The 17,203-nt window shown below is 39.5% G+C and overlaps 1 protein-coding gene across 1 annotated transcript in view; it reads right to left on the bottom strand.

Annotated features, from left to right (window-relative positions):
- The window catches only part of OTOG (otogelin), a 1,187,449-nt gene that overhangs the window by 878,460 nt on the left and 291,786 nt on the right, over positions 1–17,203 (bottom strand). Inside the window, exon 10 of the mRNA XM_086954148.1 lies at positions 2,611–2,736. Within this exon, the coding sequence (XP_086810274.1) occupies positions 2,611–2,736 (126 nt within the window). The remainder of the gene's footprint in view (positions 1–2,610; positions 2,737–17,203) is intronic.

The following is a 17,203-nucleotide window of genomic DNA, read 5'->3' as shown; positions in this document are numbered from 1 at the left end:
GAAGAAGATGCGAGAGACTGATAGGAGAGGGGAATGACAACTGCATAGGGCAAGAAGAGATGAGTGGGACAGAAGGTGGAGCAAGACCCACTCAATGGAGGAGCTGACAGGGATGGCTCTAGTTGTAAAGTAGTCGCTCAGGTGGAGCCAAAAGGATGCAGCCAAAAAGTCAATTTCACTGGGTGAGAGATGAATATTCCACTGGGCTGAACAAAAGTGCAATTGATTATGTCCCAGCCCAAAAATGATAGAGGCTGACAAGTAAGTGGTTGAAACGTGAACTCAAAGCCCTCTCTTTATATTGTATGCAATATGCACGAGTGGCAGCAGCACTGCCACTCCTATTCCCAAAAAAAGAGATGGGAGAAAATTGGTTCAAGGGTGCCTTCCTCAATTAATTAACAAATGACTACAAGAACATCTTGACCTTCAATATCTTATTGTAGCTTTATAATGCAATGGCTCATTAATTATGTTATCCAAGCTAGGTGGAGTTCAGTGAGTACTTCTTTCTTGGGGATTGATATATGCCTGACTGTTAGAAACAATTCCTGTATGAAAACAGGCATTTATACAGTTAGAAATGTCTTTAGTCCATGTGGACTCACAACTTCTATTTAAGACAGGCCTGCATCACTCTAAAGCTGGTGCTGATGGATGGTGTGTAGTTAATAGTTTCATAATCTTTTAATAAACTAAAGAAAGATGTGTTATGCATACTTTTAATATGCAATCTATTTTACCATGATGGTGTCTGAAATGTCTTCCCGTTTTTCAGGTGGAGAAGATTTACAGATCCTTCCTTTACATTCTCATTCCTATCAGTTACTTCAAGAGAACTTTAACAACTACCTGAATTGTTACAAATGAAGTTTCAAAACAGGTATGCTATAATTTTTATTGTCATTGTTTGTTATTCCCTTTCATGTAGAGATAAATTACCTTCCTGGATTAGACTTAAATGTTTTACACTTGTTTTTATTAGGGTTTGTGTTGCTTATGGGTTGCTATTAAAGCCAATAGCCCTGAGTATAGCACGCTAGGTGTTAATTAGATGTTTTGCCTGCATACACTAATACTGGAAGCACAATAGACGTGTGCAGGAAGTACATTAGGAAGAGAAGAGTGTAGTCTATTTATTGAAATGTTTATTTACATTGCTGGCAGATAAGAGACCGATTGTTTCTCCAAGCCCTCATGCCATGACAAACAGAGTACTATAAATGTTCATGACTTCACCTTTCAGTTTAATTATCTGTACTACCACTTTTTTTACGCCACTCATAAACAGATTCAATGTTGACTCAATTAAGTACATGAATCAAAATCGTTTCATAATGAACTTAATTAAAGATTAATTAAAATGTTTGAAATGGAACTCACTGGCAACACTACCTTTTAAATGACTGCAGCATATGGCCTCTCTCAATTAGAAGCTATCTTCATTGAATCTGTTTTGTTATAAATGTTGCGGTTTTCTTTAACTTGGAGATCTCAACATGCTTGAAGTAATATTTCTATTAGAGTCATTTAAGGTCCTTTAGAAAATGTTGCCTTTTATTTTTCCTCGTATCATTGACATAGTGAGATCATCTCTATCTTCTGCATTGGATTCAGTAAGTGTCCTTCTTTTGACTTGCCACATGTTTCTGGAAACTATTTAATTATGATTAGTAGATGAGTGCTCTTTGCACCATTCTAACTTGGATTCATAAGCTACGAATTTCACGAAAAATTAAAATTAAAACCGTGCACATCACAGATATCCAATTTCCAATTTTGCCTGCATAATCTACATCAATGATTTGCTGTAGTATCCTAGTTATGTCAGCCTAACATGGTTGCCTAATTCCAACCAAAGTTCCCAAATAGAACCTTAGTAAGCAATGCAGCAAAATAAATCCACATTTTTGTAGTTATATTTTGACTTTGAATAATTTTCATGACTACACATTTTATTATTGATCCATGTTATCTCCTGACAGCAAACTCATTCTCAGGGTAGTTTATAAACATTACAACTTTAACCCCTTCGATGCTCATGATGAGCTCAGCTCGTCATGAGGTACACCTCTCGTGTGCTCATGACGAGCTGAGCTCGTCATGTAAAAGGGGATTCAGTAAATATCAGCACAGGAGGGGGATCAGCTTAGCACCCAAAGTGTTAAGTCTTTTAGGTATCCCAGTCATCCAAAAAAGATTATTATTTGAAACTGCATCTGATTTGTGGACCCTTACAGTTGATCTAAGGCCTCTAGTGCATGATGGAAGTACAAAATGCATTGTCCTGAGCTGCTGGTAACTAATGAAATAATCCCGAAGGAGCATTGGGTGCATGTTTTATTGACATAATCTGTTAAACAATATAACAAACAAACATGCATAATTGGATTCTCTAAATATACCCTATCTGGAAATTACGTACATTATCAATGAGGTAGGGGATGCAAATTAATTTGAATGATTTGAATTTCAGCTTACATATTTAATTTAATTAATGAAAATATAGATGGAAAAAAGACTGAACAAATACGAAGATTGACAAACGTAGAAAACAATACATTTTGTTTTATGAAACTGAGGAAGTATATGACATAAAATATTAGTTACCTTCTTCACAGTAACAGCCATCCACACAAGGGAGTTCACTATCAACACATTGCTTTTTTTGTTGGCATGACACTGGGCAACAGTTGATGCATTCATTGTAGATCAAATCATTTTCACATTCAATAGCTGCAAAACATCAATATAAAGTAAGCTACAACATAGCATTTTCAAATAAGACATCCTTGCTCCCAGAAAACGATGGTAAATCTCTTAATATGAGCTATAGAAACAACACGTTTCCTTAACATTTTCTAAGGTCTAGTATAATGTTGTATTTATACATAACAGATAACATTGAATTGTTGTTTAATCTTGCTTCACAGCGTCTGGTTTTAGCAATCAGACCAAATAAATTCATCGAAGGGACAGAAGTAGTCTCTGGAGAATCTAAATTACTTATGTTTTCAGATGATATGCTTTTGACAATAATTACCCAACAAAACCACTTACCTCCTATGTGAAATGAGGAAAGCAATTGGGGGCCGTTTCTGCATATTTAGTGTAATACAGTGGCCTATCTCCAGTTTAGGGACAAAATTGTTAACATAGAAGATTATGACCACTTTTCCTTTAACTAGGAAGCTAAGGAAACAAATTATTAAGCACCACACTGACTAATAATACCAAAACTCTATTACACTAAATATTTTCAAATTTAAAATGTCCCAGAAAGAGACATAAACGTATGGAACAAACTTAAAATCAGGTGCACAACTATGACCAGCAGTATAAAATGTAGCTTCCCAGAATTCTTCTGAACCAAGCATCAATAAAACCATACAAATGTAATCATTATTAACTTGCACAGGTCTATCTACTGAACGTGTAGCAATTCAACAAGGAAGCACTGGGAGAAATGATTTGCAATCTTTAAAACTGAGAGACGATTCCAACTTCTGGCATACTGTTTAGTATAAGGCAGTGCCTGCGCTTCCTTAGTTCACTAACTCCTAGATTTACATGGAATATGAATACTCATTTGATTCCTCAATAACAGTACATCTTACTGCTGTTAATTTGACATATATGTCTTATTGCCCTAATGATAATAAAGTGAGTTTTCTGTGGCAGGCGTGCTTAAAGTAGATAACTATACATAGCTACTATCTGTCCTTTATGGAACAACTCAATCATGAAAATTCAAGTGAAAATTCTATGGACAAAATGCACGTTAGCCATGTTCTTCAGGATCATTCTAGCTTGTGCTTCAAAAGCTGCAGTCTCTGTTTTATCTACAAAAAAAGGAAATATGGAACTATCTGAAATGTTGTGCAGATATTCAACTATTTCTGACTTTGATCAAATCCAATGTAAATATAATGTAACCAAACTTTGTGCTGGTAGTACAAGTGAGCATCCATGTATAAAATGTATAAATGATTTGGAAGTAAGAATTTGTGCAGCTTTAATAAAATAGGACGTGGCTGGTGAATCCTGACAGAGTTATCTTAAAGGGATTCCTGAGATGGCATTTCACTCATAACCATCTTCACTCAATAGAGTATAACATTCAGGATGTTTGGATGCCAATGCTAATCTCTTCATTGAAATTATCAAATGACTCAGATGTCTGGAGAAATAATATTGTAAAAATGTTGCACTCTCACATTTGGTTCAATTACTTGAGAGCTGATGAGTTTTGGAAAGACGTTTTTAGTCAGTTTTTTTTCCAATATTGGGGAGTAACATACTTAAGAATAAGCTTGTGATCTTGCTTAATGATCTTCCGTTCATAACATAATAGAACATATTTGATATCCAGTTGCTACCTAAAGCTTTAATTGTCTCCCAATCAATGATCCCGAATAATTTGAAATAAACAAAGAAAATCTTCAGCCATTTTGATTAATACAAATGTTATCTGCCACTATCCTGTAAAGAACCTGTTAGCAACCAGTTGGCCAGGAAGATTTGTTTTAAAACATTTTGAGTAAGTTCTTTTTGTGTACAAGTAGCTATTTTTTGGTGAATTTTCTCTTTGTGATACAGTATAGAATTAGTACAGTTGTTTTATTATGTATAGCTTACTTGACATCTACAATATGTTAATAGATTTGTTTTCAAGTATTACTTTGTTACTGTGTTTAGGGTCTAATAACATTTTGCTTTCCAAAAACACTTTTTATTATACTGACATAGGTACATCATTAAGTGTTGCTCTCTATTAGTTTAAATTCTTAAATCAACAAAGGTTCCTATCATCACATGACGTCTTCAACAGCTTTAGAATGTGCCAGGTCGCATATGGAAGAAAGATATGAGAAAAAAAGAGATCGAGATAGAGACGATCACATCTTTGGTATGATAGATAAAGCAGCTGGTAGCCAACTGACCATGACCTAGTTTAATCCAGGAGGATGTGGAAGGCTACTTGGCAGCAACCATTTGCCCAACGGATAGGAAATTATTTGTAAAATTCAGGATAGGCCAACACCCTATCTCAGCACAGGAGGGAGAGTGCTTATGCACATGCTCTTTTAATTTTGCACTCCTCCTTATCATATGTTACAGAGGTGCTCACTAAGGCCCATATTTAGAAAGAAGGAAGTAGAAACATTGGGGCATGCAAGGAACACCCTAAAACACTAAAGACCTGGATTCTGTTCAAAGCCTCCTACTTCCTAAAATGGTCATGGACACAGAGGTTGCCCATAAAATGTGAACTTAGATATGGGCAAACTATTTCAGATAAGGGCCTATTTCAGGATCACATTTTGCCATACTTTTTTCATGACCCCTATACAATATGACTTGATGTTATTTTAAGGAATCACTCTCTTTTTTTTTGAATTTGTGGTCTCATGTTTTGAGATTTGGGTGCAATGCATCGTTGTGGGCTGAATTGAATAGGTAATTGTTGGTTTTGCTTTTGCACTTCTTTTTGCTTCGGGCCTCAGTGGCTTTAAGTTTGTTATTCGTGAGAATGCAAAACAATCAACAACTGTGTAAATAGAAAAATGAAATAACCGTCAATAAAACTGGGCAAATGTAACCATTAGACAGTTGTACAGAAGTCAATGGGGTAGCAATGATGTCAAATTCCTGAGATTTCACTGACCACATCTCTAACAGTATATGGTTCTCTAAACAATAATCTATACAAGCCTCCACTCAAAGCCACATTTACAAACATCAAAAAAGCACAAAGCAGAATCTGCCATTATAGGATGAATCAACGACATATAAACTATGCCTAACATGAAAATATTACCAAACACCAACCATGGGTCTCTGTATTAGTGCACCGGTCATGGGCGGAGTATACCACCTGGAGAGAGTGAAGAAGGGGTATGAGTAAATTTGGAATGATGTAAGTGGGGGAGTTCGAAAATGTGTGTTATTGGCTTGTGTAGTCATGTGAAATTACAGCCAAATAACACAAAATTTGTCATATTTAAGAAAAATGCAAAGCTGTCATTTGGCATCGTATTTTAGGGCAACATGCATCCTGACATCTACTTTGGACACAAGAATGCATTCACACACAAAAAACTGCAAAAAAATGCACTGTGAATTACAGATGCTCTTGATTTGGCGTTAATGTTGTTTCAGTGCGTTTGCTGTAAATCTGTATCAAAAACAGCCCAGAGTTGGGCGTTGTAGCATAATTACTTAATTTGAGGAATTTCGTTTTACAAGAGTAATACAAAATTACAGAAGTTACACTAGATTACGTCAGAATCAGACAATATATTAACCCAGGCTTGATTGAGGAATTATTTAAGGGGGGGGGGGGTACGGAATAATTAACCTACTTGCAAAGGGTATTCCTTATTTCTTAGCATGGTTTCATCCAGACATTTAAGTTTCTTTCAGAAGTCAAAGAGTTTGGATGAAACACACGGAGTTACCATGGATTTTGAATTCCCAGTGGGAATGGTAACTTCTGTTACTTGCCTCTCCCTTGCGTAACCCACCTATCTTCTTATTCATGGTGAGTCCCAAGTGGTTAAGCATTTTACAATGTCTGTTGATTCCTATCTGCCTCGCTTATAAAACAAATGACCTATTTATTAGCCCCACTAATTTTCAGGATTATGAACTCTTCACTTCAAGATAGAGGACAAAAATGGATATTGTCTGAAATATTCATAGGTAACGCTTTTTCTTAAACCCTGATTATGCTCATCTGATCTATTTTTTTATATAGTCCAATTACCTGCATTACTCTTTTTATTCAAATTCTCAAGAAGGTGGTAATGTCGCAATACATGTCAAACATAAAATACCATGGGCTGCTTGGAGACCTTATGAGAGCACTGAAACTGCTGTGTTGGATGTGAGGGAGAGGATGCTAGATTAGGGCACTAGGGCTCAACAACACTATTGGTATTGCTGGATCTCTCGACTATCTTTGACACCACAAACCAAGGCATCATGATAGCTAGATGTCAGCAAGTAGCAGGGATATCCATCATTTCATAAATAGGTTAAATATTATTTATGAAATCACTCCTTCCTGTTTGTAAAGGACAGAGTAAGCGCATCACCCATATTAAGACATGGGTCACACAATCTCTCCTGTTACTTAACATCTATATGGAAGTCTTACAATATATGTTGAAGATACAGGTGGTGGGGTTTTGCACCCTAAGAAGTAAGTGAAAGATGCACTCCTTCTACTTATCATTCTTAGTGAGCAACATCTAGATATGGATGCAGGAAAGCAACCTTGTTTCAGTTTTAGATAGACACAGCTGCTGTTATTAGGCTCCAGGCCACGTTTGAAAAAACCTACTATGTTCCAAGGAAAGCAGAAGGTGATGCCGAAGAAATACTTTCTAACCATAATTGTTGGGGTTGAATTGAATACAATTCTTATCATGGAAAACATACTAACAACCTCTCTGTGACAATTAATACATCTTTTGACTACACTTAGGGACTTATTTAGAGTTTGGCGGGTGGGCTACTTAATCAAAAGCATGGTAGGCCTCCTGCCTATATGTGCATTAGAGTCAATGGAACTTGTAATTCCGTCAAGGATACATATGCAATGTTTGTGACAGATTATCCTATTGCCCATGCTTTAAATAAGGGCTTTAGCTCTGAATAATTACATGAAAATAACTTGCTAGTGACATGCTTATGGTTTGTCACAGTTTGAACTATGCTTGTTATGTGAAATTCCTAAAATTCTGCAATTGCACCATGTTGCTCAATTACACCAATATTCTTAGCGAAAGCATGGCTCGGGATTGCAGGAACAAAGTAAAGTACCACAAACTGAGTGGCTGTTGTTCATGGCAGTTGTGTTTTTGTGAATTAAGTGGTATGCATCCTTGACTAAAATTGATATGAGGATGCTGTTTACACTAAGAAGTAGCTCTCAACGATGGTTTGGCATTTTATGAAGTTATGCATATTTTCCTGCTATTTTGCAAAATTACATATAAGCAAAATAAACAACTTTCGTATGCCCCTAGATATAATAGAAACACTATTGCAAGTGTAATTTTTGAGTCAAGGTGCTATTACTGTTGAACAATTTTCTTTAGCACTTCCAAGAATATGATTGCAGATACCAAAATTATAGAATTCGGCCACTACGGAAGTTGCTTCAAGAGCATTCAAGTCCAAGTATTTGTCCTCTACACTGGCTCCCAATTAAGAGACATGTGAAAGTTAATACAGTGGTGATAAATCATAAAATCATAAGCCAGTTGTGAGAAATTGGGTTGTTGGTTGATTGGGGTGTTAGCCATGGTCAAGCAACAGCCATAGGTTTTGTCAGGGTGAAGCACAAAAGTCACTAAATGAACCTGTGCTTAACCCTGGTTAGATTGGCACCAAAAAGTAGTCAGAGTTAACTTAGTGCAATGTGTGAAGTATTTCTGCAGCACACAAACAATAATAAAGTGAAAACACAACACAAGAAAAATTGCGCAGAATAAAAATCGAATACTTTCTTTGACAGCAAAGTGTTGAAAATCCAATTCTATGAACTCGTGTTCTGATTTTTTTAAGTTTTAATAAAATCTAGTGCCTAAAACCCCAAAGTACCAGCCACAGACATCTAGTTGCGTGGGACAAGGTCAAAGTCTGAAAATATGATCAACCGCGATGCAATGTGGGTCAAATTCAAAATGTGGATTGGGCCAAGTCGTCACTTACATTCGGACTTAGAAGAAATATTGAAAAAAAGTTTTTGAGAAGGTAAAGTTCGGTGGGACAGGGCTGCAGGCAGTGTCCGAGGAGGTACCATTGTCGTCGGGGAACCACTGCACGAAGGCGCAGTAAAGATATCTATCTTTGGACATAAAGAAAGGTGGTCCTTGACATTAATTGAAACTAGACCTATATGAGTATCACTTATGTCTTGGAGATGCGATTAAATCTGCATACATTGATTCAAGCAACGGGGGGAGATATATTGGAATTGGTATTATTTATAAGCACATTGATTGCAATGAAAAAACAGTACCCAAAAATAGCAATTTAACCTGAAACAAAAATGATACATTAGATCCACACTCTGGGTTCTTGTTATACCAAGATTTACATATTTATTTACATCTTCATAAAACAATTATGAATATAATTATAAACGGCGCAAAAGACTATCAGAGTATAGTCAGTGGAAAAGAAAAAGGGGGTGCTCTCGTGATTTGGAGAAGGAAGGAAAGGAAAGATAGCAATTATAATATACAATTGTAATATTTACACAACAAAAGCGGGAAAATTCCGCTGTCATATAAGCCTGTCTACATCGATTAAAAAAGGGGAATGAAATTAGACTGGGGGAGGTACAGGCTGTACCTCCCCCAGTCTAATTTCCGATGATCCCAGATGATCCCAGTCTTCTCTCAGTTTTCTAAGCAGTTTTTAGCCCAAAATGTTTGAAATTACAAGTTTTAGATTTTGGTTATCTGGGCGCCTTTAGCACTGCCACCAAGGGTCCATGACTGAAGGGGCACCACTTTGGGGTGCTAAGGACTTACTCAGGCTAGGTCCAGGTGTGGGTTCAGGTCGATGGGAGCCTGTTATGTCCCTGTGGCTCTGAACAGGAGGCCAACAAAACTAGACCTTGAAGTAACTCTGGTAGTCTTGGGTTCAGGTAAGAAGCAGAGCTCAAGCAGCAAGTAAGGCCTCTGAGGGTTTAAGACAGGCTCCTAGCAGCAAAGCAATCCTTCCAGATATAGCAAAGCAGTCTTGTTGAGTACATAAGAGGCAACTGCAGCAGGCAGTCCTCTAAGAGTCCTTCCGCAGATCCAGAAAGTGAACTGAGGAGTGCATCTAAGGGCCCTGTTTGTATACATGGCGCCTTCTTTAAAGGAGAAGTTTTTAAAGGTTTTCTTTGTAGTGCTTGAAATGTCCTGACTCCCCCGCCTTTGCTGCAGGTGGCTGCAGGAACAATGCAGTGGTGACAAGCCAATTATATTCAGTTGCAAGTAGGGCTGTGCCCATCTCCATCCCACTAACCTGCCAGCATATAGCCCATTCAAGCACACATAATCCCTCTATTGTGTGCTAGTCTGGGAGGAATTCACAAAGTCTAACACCCAGTCATGTGACCAAGTACAGGCTGCAGGCACCAAATGGCAAAGAGCAGGTAAATACCAATATCTAAATGTGCCATTTTTTAAATTGTAATTTAAAATCTGACTTTACCATTAAAGAAGATTTTTAATTATATTTTCATAGATACTAATCTTGAAATGCTTATCTGTTCCCAACCAAAAGTTAGCACTTATTAAATGTAACAGGGCAACCCAATATTATTCTATGAGGCAGGTAGACCTCACATTAGTGAAGAAATATTTCAGTTTTTCATTACGAGAACATGTACAACTTTAAATTAAATGTCCAACCTTTTAAATGCAATGCACCTTCCCGATGGGTCACCTAGGGCCTAATTTAGCAGTGACATATATTCAATGAAAAGGGAGTTTAAGGCTTGGTAAGGAGGTTGTATTGACTAGTTGAATTGGCAGTTTAAAACTGCATTATGGTTGCAATGCCAGGCCTGAAACATGTTTTAAGGGGCTACTTAAGTGGCTGGCACAATAAGTGCTGTAAACCCACCAGTAGCATTTATTTTACAGTCCCTGGGTATATGGTATAACATTCTATAAGGGGTTTGTAAGTAAATTAAATATGCAAATTAGGTGTAAGACAATTGTACTATGTTTAGGGGAGTGAGCACACACTCCTTAGCACTGGCTAATAGTGGTAAAATGCATAGATTCCGAGGCCCAACAAAAGCAAATTTCAGCAAATATGGAGAGGGTCTGTCAAAATGTTTTGGGGAAGCCCACTCTAAGCTTGACAAGTCTAACACCATTCGACTGATTAAGTGTGCCAGAAACCAAGGTTAAGGCCTTATTGTTCAGGATGTGTTCTGAATTCTCAAGATAGGGAATATATCATCAGAAATAGGCACACATGTACACCTTGGGTGATAAAATATAAAATTACTGATCATTCCTGGTGAGTAATCTGGTGTAATATTCTTTGATTGGAGCTGAGAAAAAAACAATGGTCAACTAATTTTCACAGCCACATTAAAACGTTCATCTTCTGGACTTTCCCTGTGCAACTGATGTGTGGAAAATATGGCATTTGGATACCTGAGCATTTATGTTGTTTATAAATGTACTTGACGTGACTTGAAATTTTCAGTAAGAAAATAATATTTATGAGCTCTTTAGCTGAAATAGGGAGAAATACAATCTTGTAAATATTGGAGACAATATCACAAATCTATGGGCTTTACAATGGACTAACAAACATGGAGCTAAAGGACATACCAGACATTTAAAATATAGTGAAATAATAGGTTTGCTGTCTGATTAAATAATTAAACCTACAGTTATACTTCTCAAATAATCTCATCATATATAATAGGTAGAGAAGGTGATTTGCGTGTGTTGATAATTAATGCCAAAGCGTGCTATGTTCATCTTTTTAAACACCTCTGAAATACACTGACTTGTCACTCAGTAGAGTGAAAACACATTTTCTTTAGACTACTATGCTTTTTTTTCAAATGGGATGAGTGTGAAGAAGAGAGGCTATGAGGAAAAAGAGGTAAGCTTATTATTACCTAAAACAGTGGATCACGCATGTCAAGATTGGGGAACTAGCCTCCAACTGCACTCTCTGAGTCAATTCCAACGTCAAATCTCCCCTTAACATTCTCATTATCAACATTCTAAATAGAAGGGCGCATGTCCAAGATGGTGACCGGAGAGACACATAAGTGGTAGATCCATCCCACTAGCACTACGGATCATGGATTATATTATCAGATACCCCTCCTATTAAGTCATTGGGAAAAGTAGTACACATGGTATATCTACAGTTTCTGCATCACAGGGGCATGGACAGTGCTGGAGCATCTGGACCAGTGAAAATCAATTCACGTCCTGTAACTCACGAAGACTGGTAAAAGGCTCTGAGCAGGGCTAGTAGGTATTCCAGGTGCAGCTCCCCAATCCCTGCATCGAAGAAGTCTGCGAGGCCTGAAGATTACTGAGGCAGAGCCCCTCACCCATGATTAGTGGCTCTGCAGAGGTTTGGGTGGGGCTGGCACAGATTTGAAGGTGCCCCCATTGCTGTAGTCAGGCTCCAACCCACCGCTTATACAAGTAGTGTCAATCATGATTATTAGTCGATAATCAGCCCGCAACCTATCACCTATGAGGACTGGTGTGGGGCTAGTGTAGGCTCTGGATGGGAACCCCCTGTGCAGATACCATACAGCAGTTGTGGGAATCCACAAAGGGCACTCGTGAGGCTCTCTGCCACAGCTAATTTACACTGTGAGGACCTGGACAGGGTAAGTGCAGGGTTGCTGTTGGAGCCTGGGTGGTGGCCCGGGCCTGTTCCCACAGTGCTCACACAGACCTACAGCTGTGATGCCTTGTAGAGTGGCACCTCTAGGGGGTGTGAATCTCTGTGGGTCTGAGGTGTAAAGGACTTGATGTGATCACAAGGCTCTCCAGCTAAGAACAGCCAGATACCACAGTGGGCAGAGGGACCCCCAACCCCTCATTGAAGACTAGAGGTGACATCTTGTAAGGACCTTGCCCTTTCTCCCCCTCGCTGTACTGCCTGCCCCAACAGATTGCTCTCTGCTCACCATTGGGAAACAAAAAGGGAACAAAATGGGGATGGAACCACAATGGCCACACAGGTACTGGACGACATGATCCGACCCCCAAGAACGCCTTTGTGGAGTGGATGCTCTATGATCAGACTGAAAGGGTTCCTGAAATCCTAACAGCGGTAAGTAGCTCAAAAGCTTCCCTGGAACCAAGCTAGATATGCTGATAATTGATAAGGGGACCCTCACAGAAGATCATAAAAAACGTAAGAAGCGGGTGAGCACAAATGAATGAACTTTGGCCTCATTATGTCTCTCCATGACCACAGTGCAAACACAGATTGCAGAATTTCAGAAAGAGGTCAGTTTGCTGTGACGTAGGGTGGAAAACACAGATGACTGTTACAGACATTATAATACCAGATTAGGAGATCTATCAGAGAAAATAGAAAGCCTGAGAATGAACTTGGTTTTAGAGCACAGCATGGGGGCAAACCCACAGCTTTTTTCTCAGTGGTATGGGCACACATAGTCCTTGGCATACCGCCTCTTCCCGGGAGTGCCCCTAATACGATTAGTGGTGAGAATATTCAATTTCAGAGACATTTATCCTACAAATTACCGAAGCTAAAGGCACATGAACAATGGAGAACAATACAGCCACGTTATTTATGAATTTCACAACAGTTGTATAAAGCCTTTTACCCCCTGAAATGACTCAGACTCCTTTACATCAAATATGCATCTGCAGCTCCATCTCAATGGCGGAGGAGTGTCACCCGCTGCCTGGCTCTTGAATTGTTTTATTTTGCATTTGCCGGTTCTGAGCTAGAGCTGTAGGAAAGGGGAAGGGCTGAGGCATAGGAGGGTTAGTAGGAGTGCTGCATGCACTCCACTCCCTAAGTGCTCATGTGTATTTGGTCGGCCGTCTCAGGCTGACCAAAACACACATGCACACTAAGGTTTTCTCCAGCCTAGCTGCATTGTGCAGTCAGGCTGGAGAAACCCAACAGACATCCTGGCCTAAGCTTAGCGTCTTTCTTTCCCGCTCAGGCCAATCCCCATGCCAGGGAGTCTTTCCAAGGGGCTGCTGGGACCAGTGAGGAAGAGGAGAGGTAGAGGCGGGTAAAGGTAAGTTTTAAAAAATATATATAGTATTTCTAACTACCCCACATGTGCCCCTACCACGAGACCCCTCCTACGTTACCCCCACCACCCTTTGTTTATGGTAACCACCACTGCAAATATACTTTGCTCTATATCTGGCAAACAAAGTGATGGAAAGAGACAAAGATTAATTCTTTTTTTCCCTGAAGGAGGCATGGAACTGACTGGAAACAAAAGGTGAGGTGATCTCTCAAGCCTCTACAGATCCAGCAGAGGGGTGGGAGATTCCAAAGAAAAGATGTCATTCTAGAAAGAAACTTTGTGGCAGGCCTAAGAAACAACAAGCTTCTTTTGAAATAACCCAGGTCATTGCTGAGATTGAAAATATTGTGATCTCAAATGTGAGCGCCTAAGACTCTGAAGCAAACCCTCTGGAGTCTCATGACAGAGAACAGCAAGGGTGGCTGCATATCACACCAATAACGTCTGTCTACCAATGTGACTAAAGACACACTATATCCTTTGATTTGTATTCACATTTTGTAACCCTGTTTTCTCCTCTGTCGAACTGAGCAAATTTGGGTACTCTACCATTACCATAGTTCAACCAAACCAGTGAAGGAGGAAACAATGTGAAAGGCATGTGGGAACACATCTCATTAGGAAACATACTTGGGAGAATGTGATGGTTATCCTCCACAGTTCAGATTGAATGTCAATGGATTGCCAGCTCATTAGGGACACTGATTGACCATTGTTTAATTTGACATTTTCAGGTATTCCTCCTGTTTTATCACCTCACATGACCCTCACACAAAGCTTTCCACGGACCGAGCTTCGATATGCAAAATGGGGACATGAGTTAAACTAGTTGGACCTTATTACATTATAAGCAAAGGGACTCTCACATTAATACCATTACCACACAGGGTTATTGAGTGCTCATATGAAATGTGAAGGGAATGAGCACACATGTAAAAAGGCATAACATCCACATGTACCTTAGGCACCATTTACAATTTGCATGCCTTGACGAGACATGTTTCATTGGTGGGGAACCAGCTAAAGTGACAGCATGACATGAAATGCCTCACCAGATACTCAGAGTATTTCAGGGATGTCCTGAAGCAGGTGGCCCCGGGAGTTCCATACACAGTCTTATACTCAAGGATCAACCCAAAAGGCTGGTAGCTTAAAAAAGGAACTCTTGACATTAGTGGCAGTGTACGCCCCCAATGCTGGACAGTCTCCTTTCTTTGCCTCTCTGTCCCAGCACTAATATGCTCTGTGCTGTCCCCGGGAGTGCATTGTGGGGATTTTAACAGTGTCCTGGACCTGGCATAGGACAGATCAAAGCCACCAATAAGTCCTTCACAACTGGTTGCATTTTGCAACAATGTTCATGCAACTTATAGGTGGTGAATATTTGGAGATCGAAGTACACCTGAAAACAATGTATGGAATGAAGATGTTTCTGAGGGAGGATATCCTGAGATTTAAAAAACTGTATGAAAGAACTGGAAGTTGCCAGCATGGCAAACCAGGGCCTCCAGCAAACACTAGCAGAGCTTAAAAAGGAATACAGGGATACTCTTAATAGATTGTCAACCATAGATTAGAAAGGATATTTAAAATGCCAACTTGAAATTGGTGATAAGGCGGACAGATAATTAGCTTGTTGCTGAAAGCAGAGAATCCCTGTACCCAATTGGAGCTGTCTGTCCCTAGGTGGCCAAGTAGTTAGCTTCCAATTGGAGAACAATTGGGTCTTTGAGTCAAATTACAAGGATCTGCATAGGGCTGTAACAGAGACTGTTCAAGATGTGTCCTTAGACTACCTAGAACATATAGAGATCCCTCCTATAAACCCATTACAGACACAAGAAATAGAGCCCTCCCCCTGACTGTTGAAGAAAAATTAAATAGATACTCCAACAGATTGTGACAAGCAATATCCCAGGCACAGATGGGTTCCCAGTCTAGTTTTATACGACCTGCCCAGCTGGCTCCACCATTATTAAAGGGATACAAGAGAGTCAGGGAAAGAGGCACACTGTCTGATTCCACGAGGAAAGGCCTTACAGTGGTGCTCACGAAAACATAATGAGACCCCCTAGAGCTGGCTTGATATCGGCCACCATCGCTACTGAACCTTGATTATAAGGACCCCGATATTGCAAACTATAGTTCATCCACAAAAGGATGGATTTATTATGGATAGAAATACGTTTCTCAACCTACATGGGCTGTTCCAGATCATGAACTGGGCATGGAGGACAGGAATGCAATGTTGGGTGGCCTCCTTAGACATGGAGAAGGACTTTGACACCTTGGGGTAGTCACACTCTGGGTGGTGCTCAACAGGACAGGACTAGGACCAGGATTCCTCAAGTGGATAACACTATTGTATACAAATTCAGTTGCAAGAGTAAGCACAGGTGGGATTGTTTCAGATCCAATTTCAGCGAAAAGAGGCATAGTATCAAATCATAGTATCCAGACACTTGAGTTGGTGTGTCTGCTTGTGCTCCCCTTACAGGTATTCGAAGAGCCTGGTGTGGTATATGATGATTTATTATGACCACTTACTACGTCATCACATTCTGGAACCTGGGGGGTTTGAATATAAAGAGTCAGTATAAGGTAGGCTGGGGAAGTAGATAATCATCAAACTTTGGAGTACATGTCTCTTCTTTACATTGGCGACAAGCTGGAGAAGGAACCTTTTTTACTCTAATTCACCACAACAACATCAAATCAAGAAGAATCACAACCTTAAGGAAAGGTGATGAAGAACAAAAGATGAATTAACAGACTTTCTGTGGGCTTTAGAACCAGGGACACAGGATCAAGTTTCCCAGGTTAGACAGTTAAATTATTTGCTGTCTGGAGGCCAAGAGTAGTGGTATTCATTTAAGCATTTTTTTTAAAATTGCTACTGCATTGCTTACTCAGCTGTACAGCTAACTACTCCATTTCACAGCGCACCTCGCAAGCGGGTGTGCATCCAGTCATGAGTGCGTCTGTCGACTTAGCAGGGAACTCTTGTCCATGAATGTGCATTGATGTACAAGCCGACATTTTGACATTTTGACTCACTGATAAGGGAACCATAATTGTGACGTGTTGTTGTGCCGACCTGCTACGTGTCCACTCAGCTTGGGCCACATTGGATCAGGAGCAGATTTGTGAAAGCGATATAAATATATTTAAACAACGAGAGAGTGAGGGTATCAAGGTCACTCCTTTTCCCCTAAGGAATATGTAACAACAACATAAGAGTGACTCAAGGTGCTCTAAAAGTAGTTATCCACAAGCAACCACAATTTTAATCAGAAAAAGAAGATGAACCAACAAAGTGCTTAAAAGAACCCTCACTCACCAACCTAGTGGTGACATGCTTCATCATGGGGTTCCCACTGGGGGAACCGAATGTCC

Source organism: Lissotriton vulgaris, chromosome 2_1 (genome assembly GCF_964263255.1).
Source record: "Lissotriton vulgaris chromosome 2_1, aLisVul1.2, whole genome shotgun sequence".
Taxonomy (NCBI): Eukaryota; Metazoa; Chordata; class Amphibia; order Caudata; family Salamandridae; genus Lissotriton; species Lissotriton vulgaris.
Note: the sequence above shows the minus strand (reverse complement) of the source record. Positions and strands in the feature narration are given on the sequence as shown.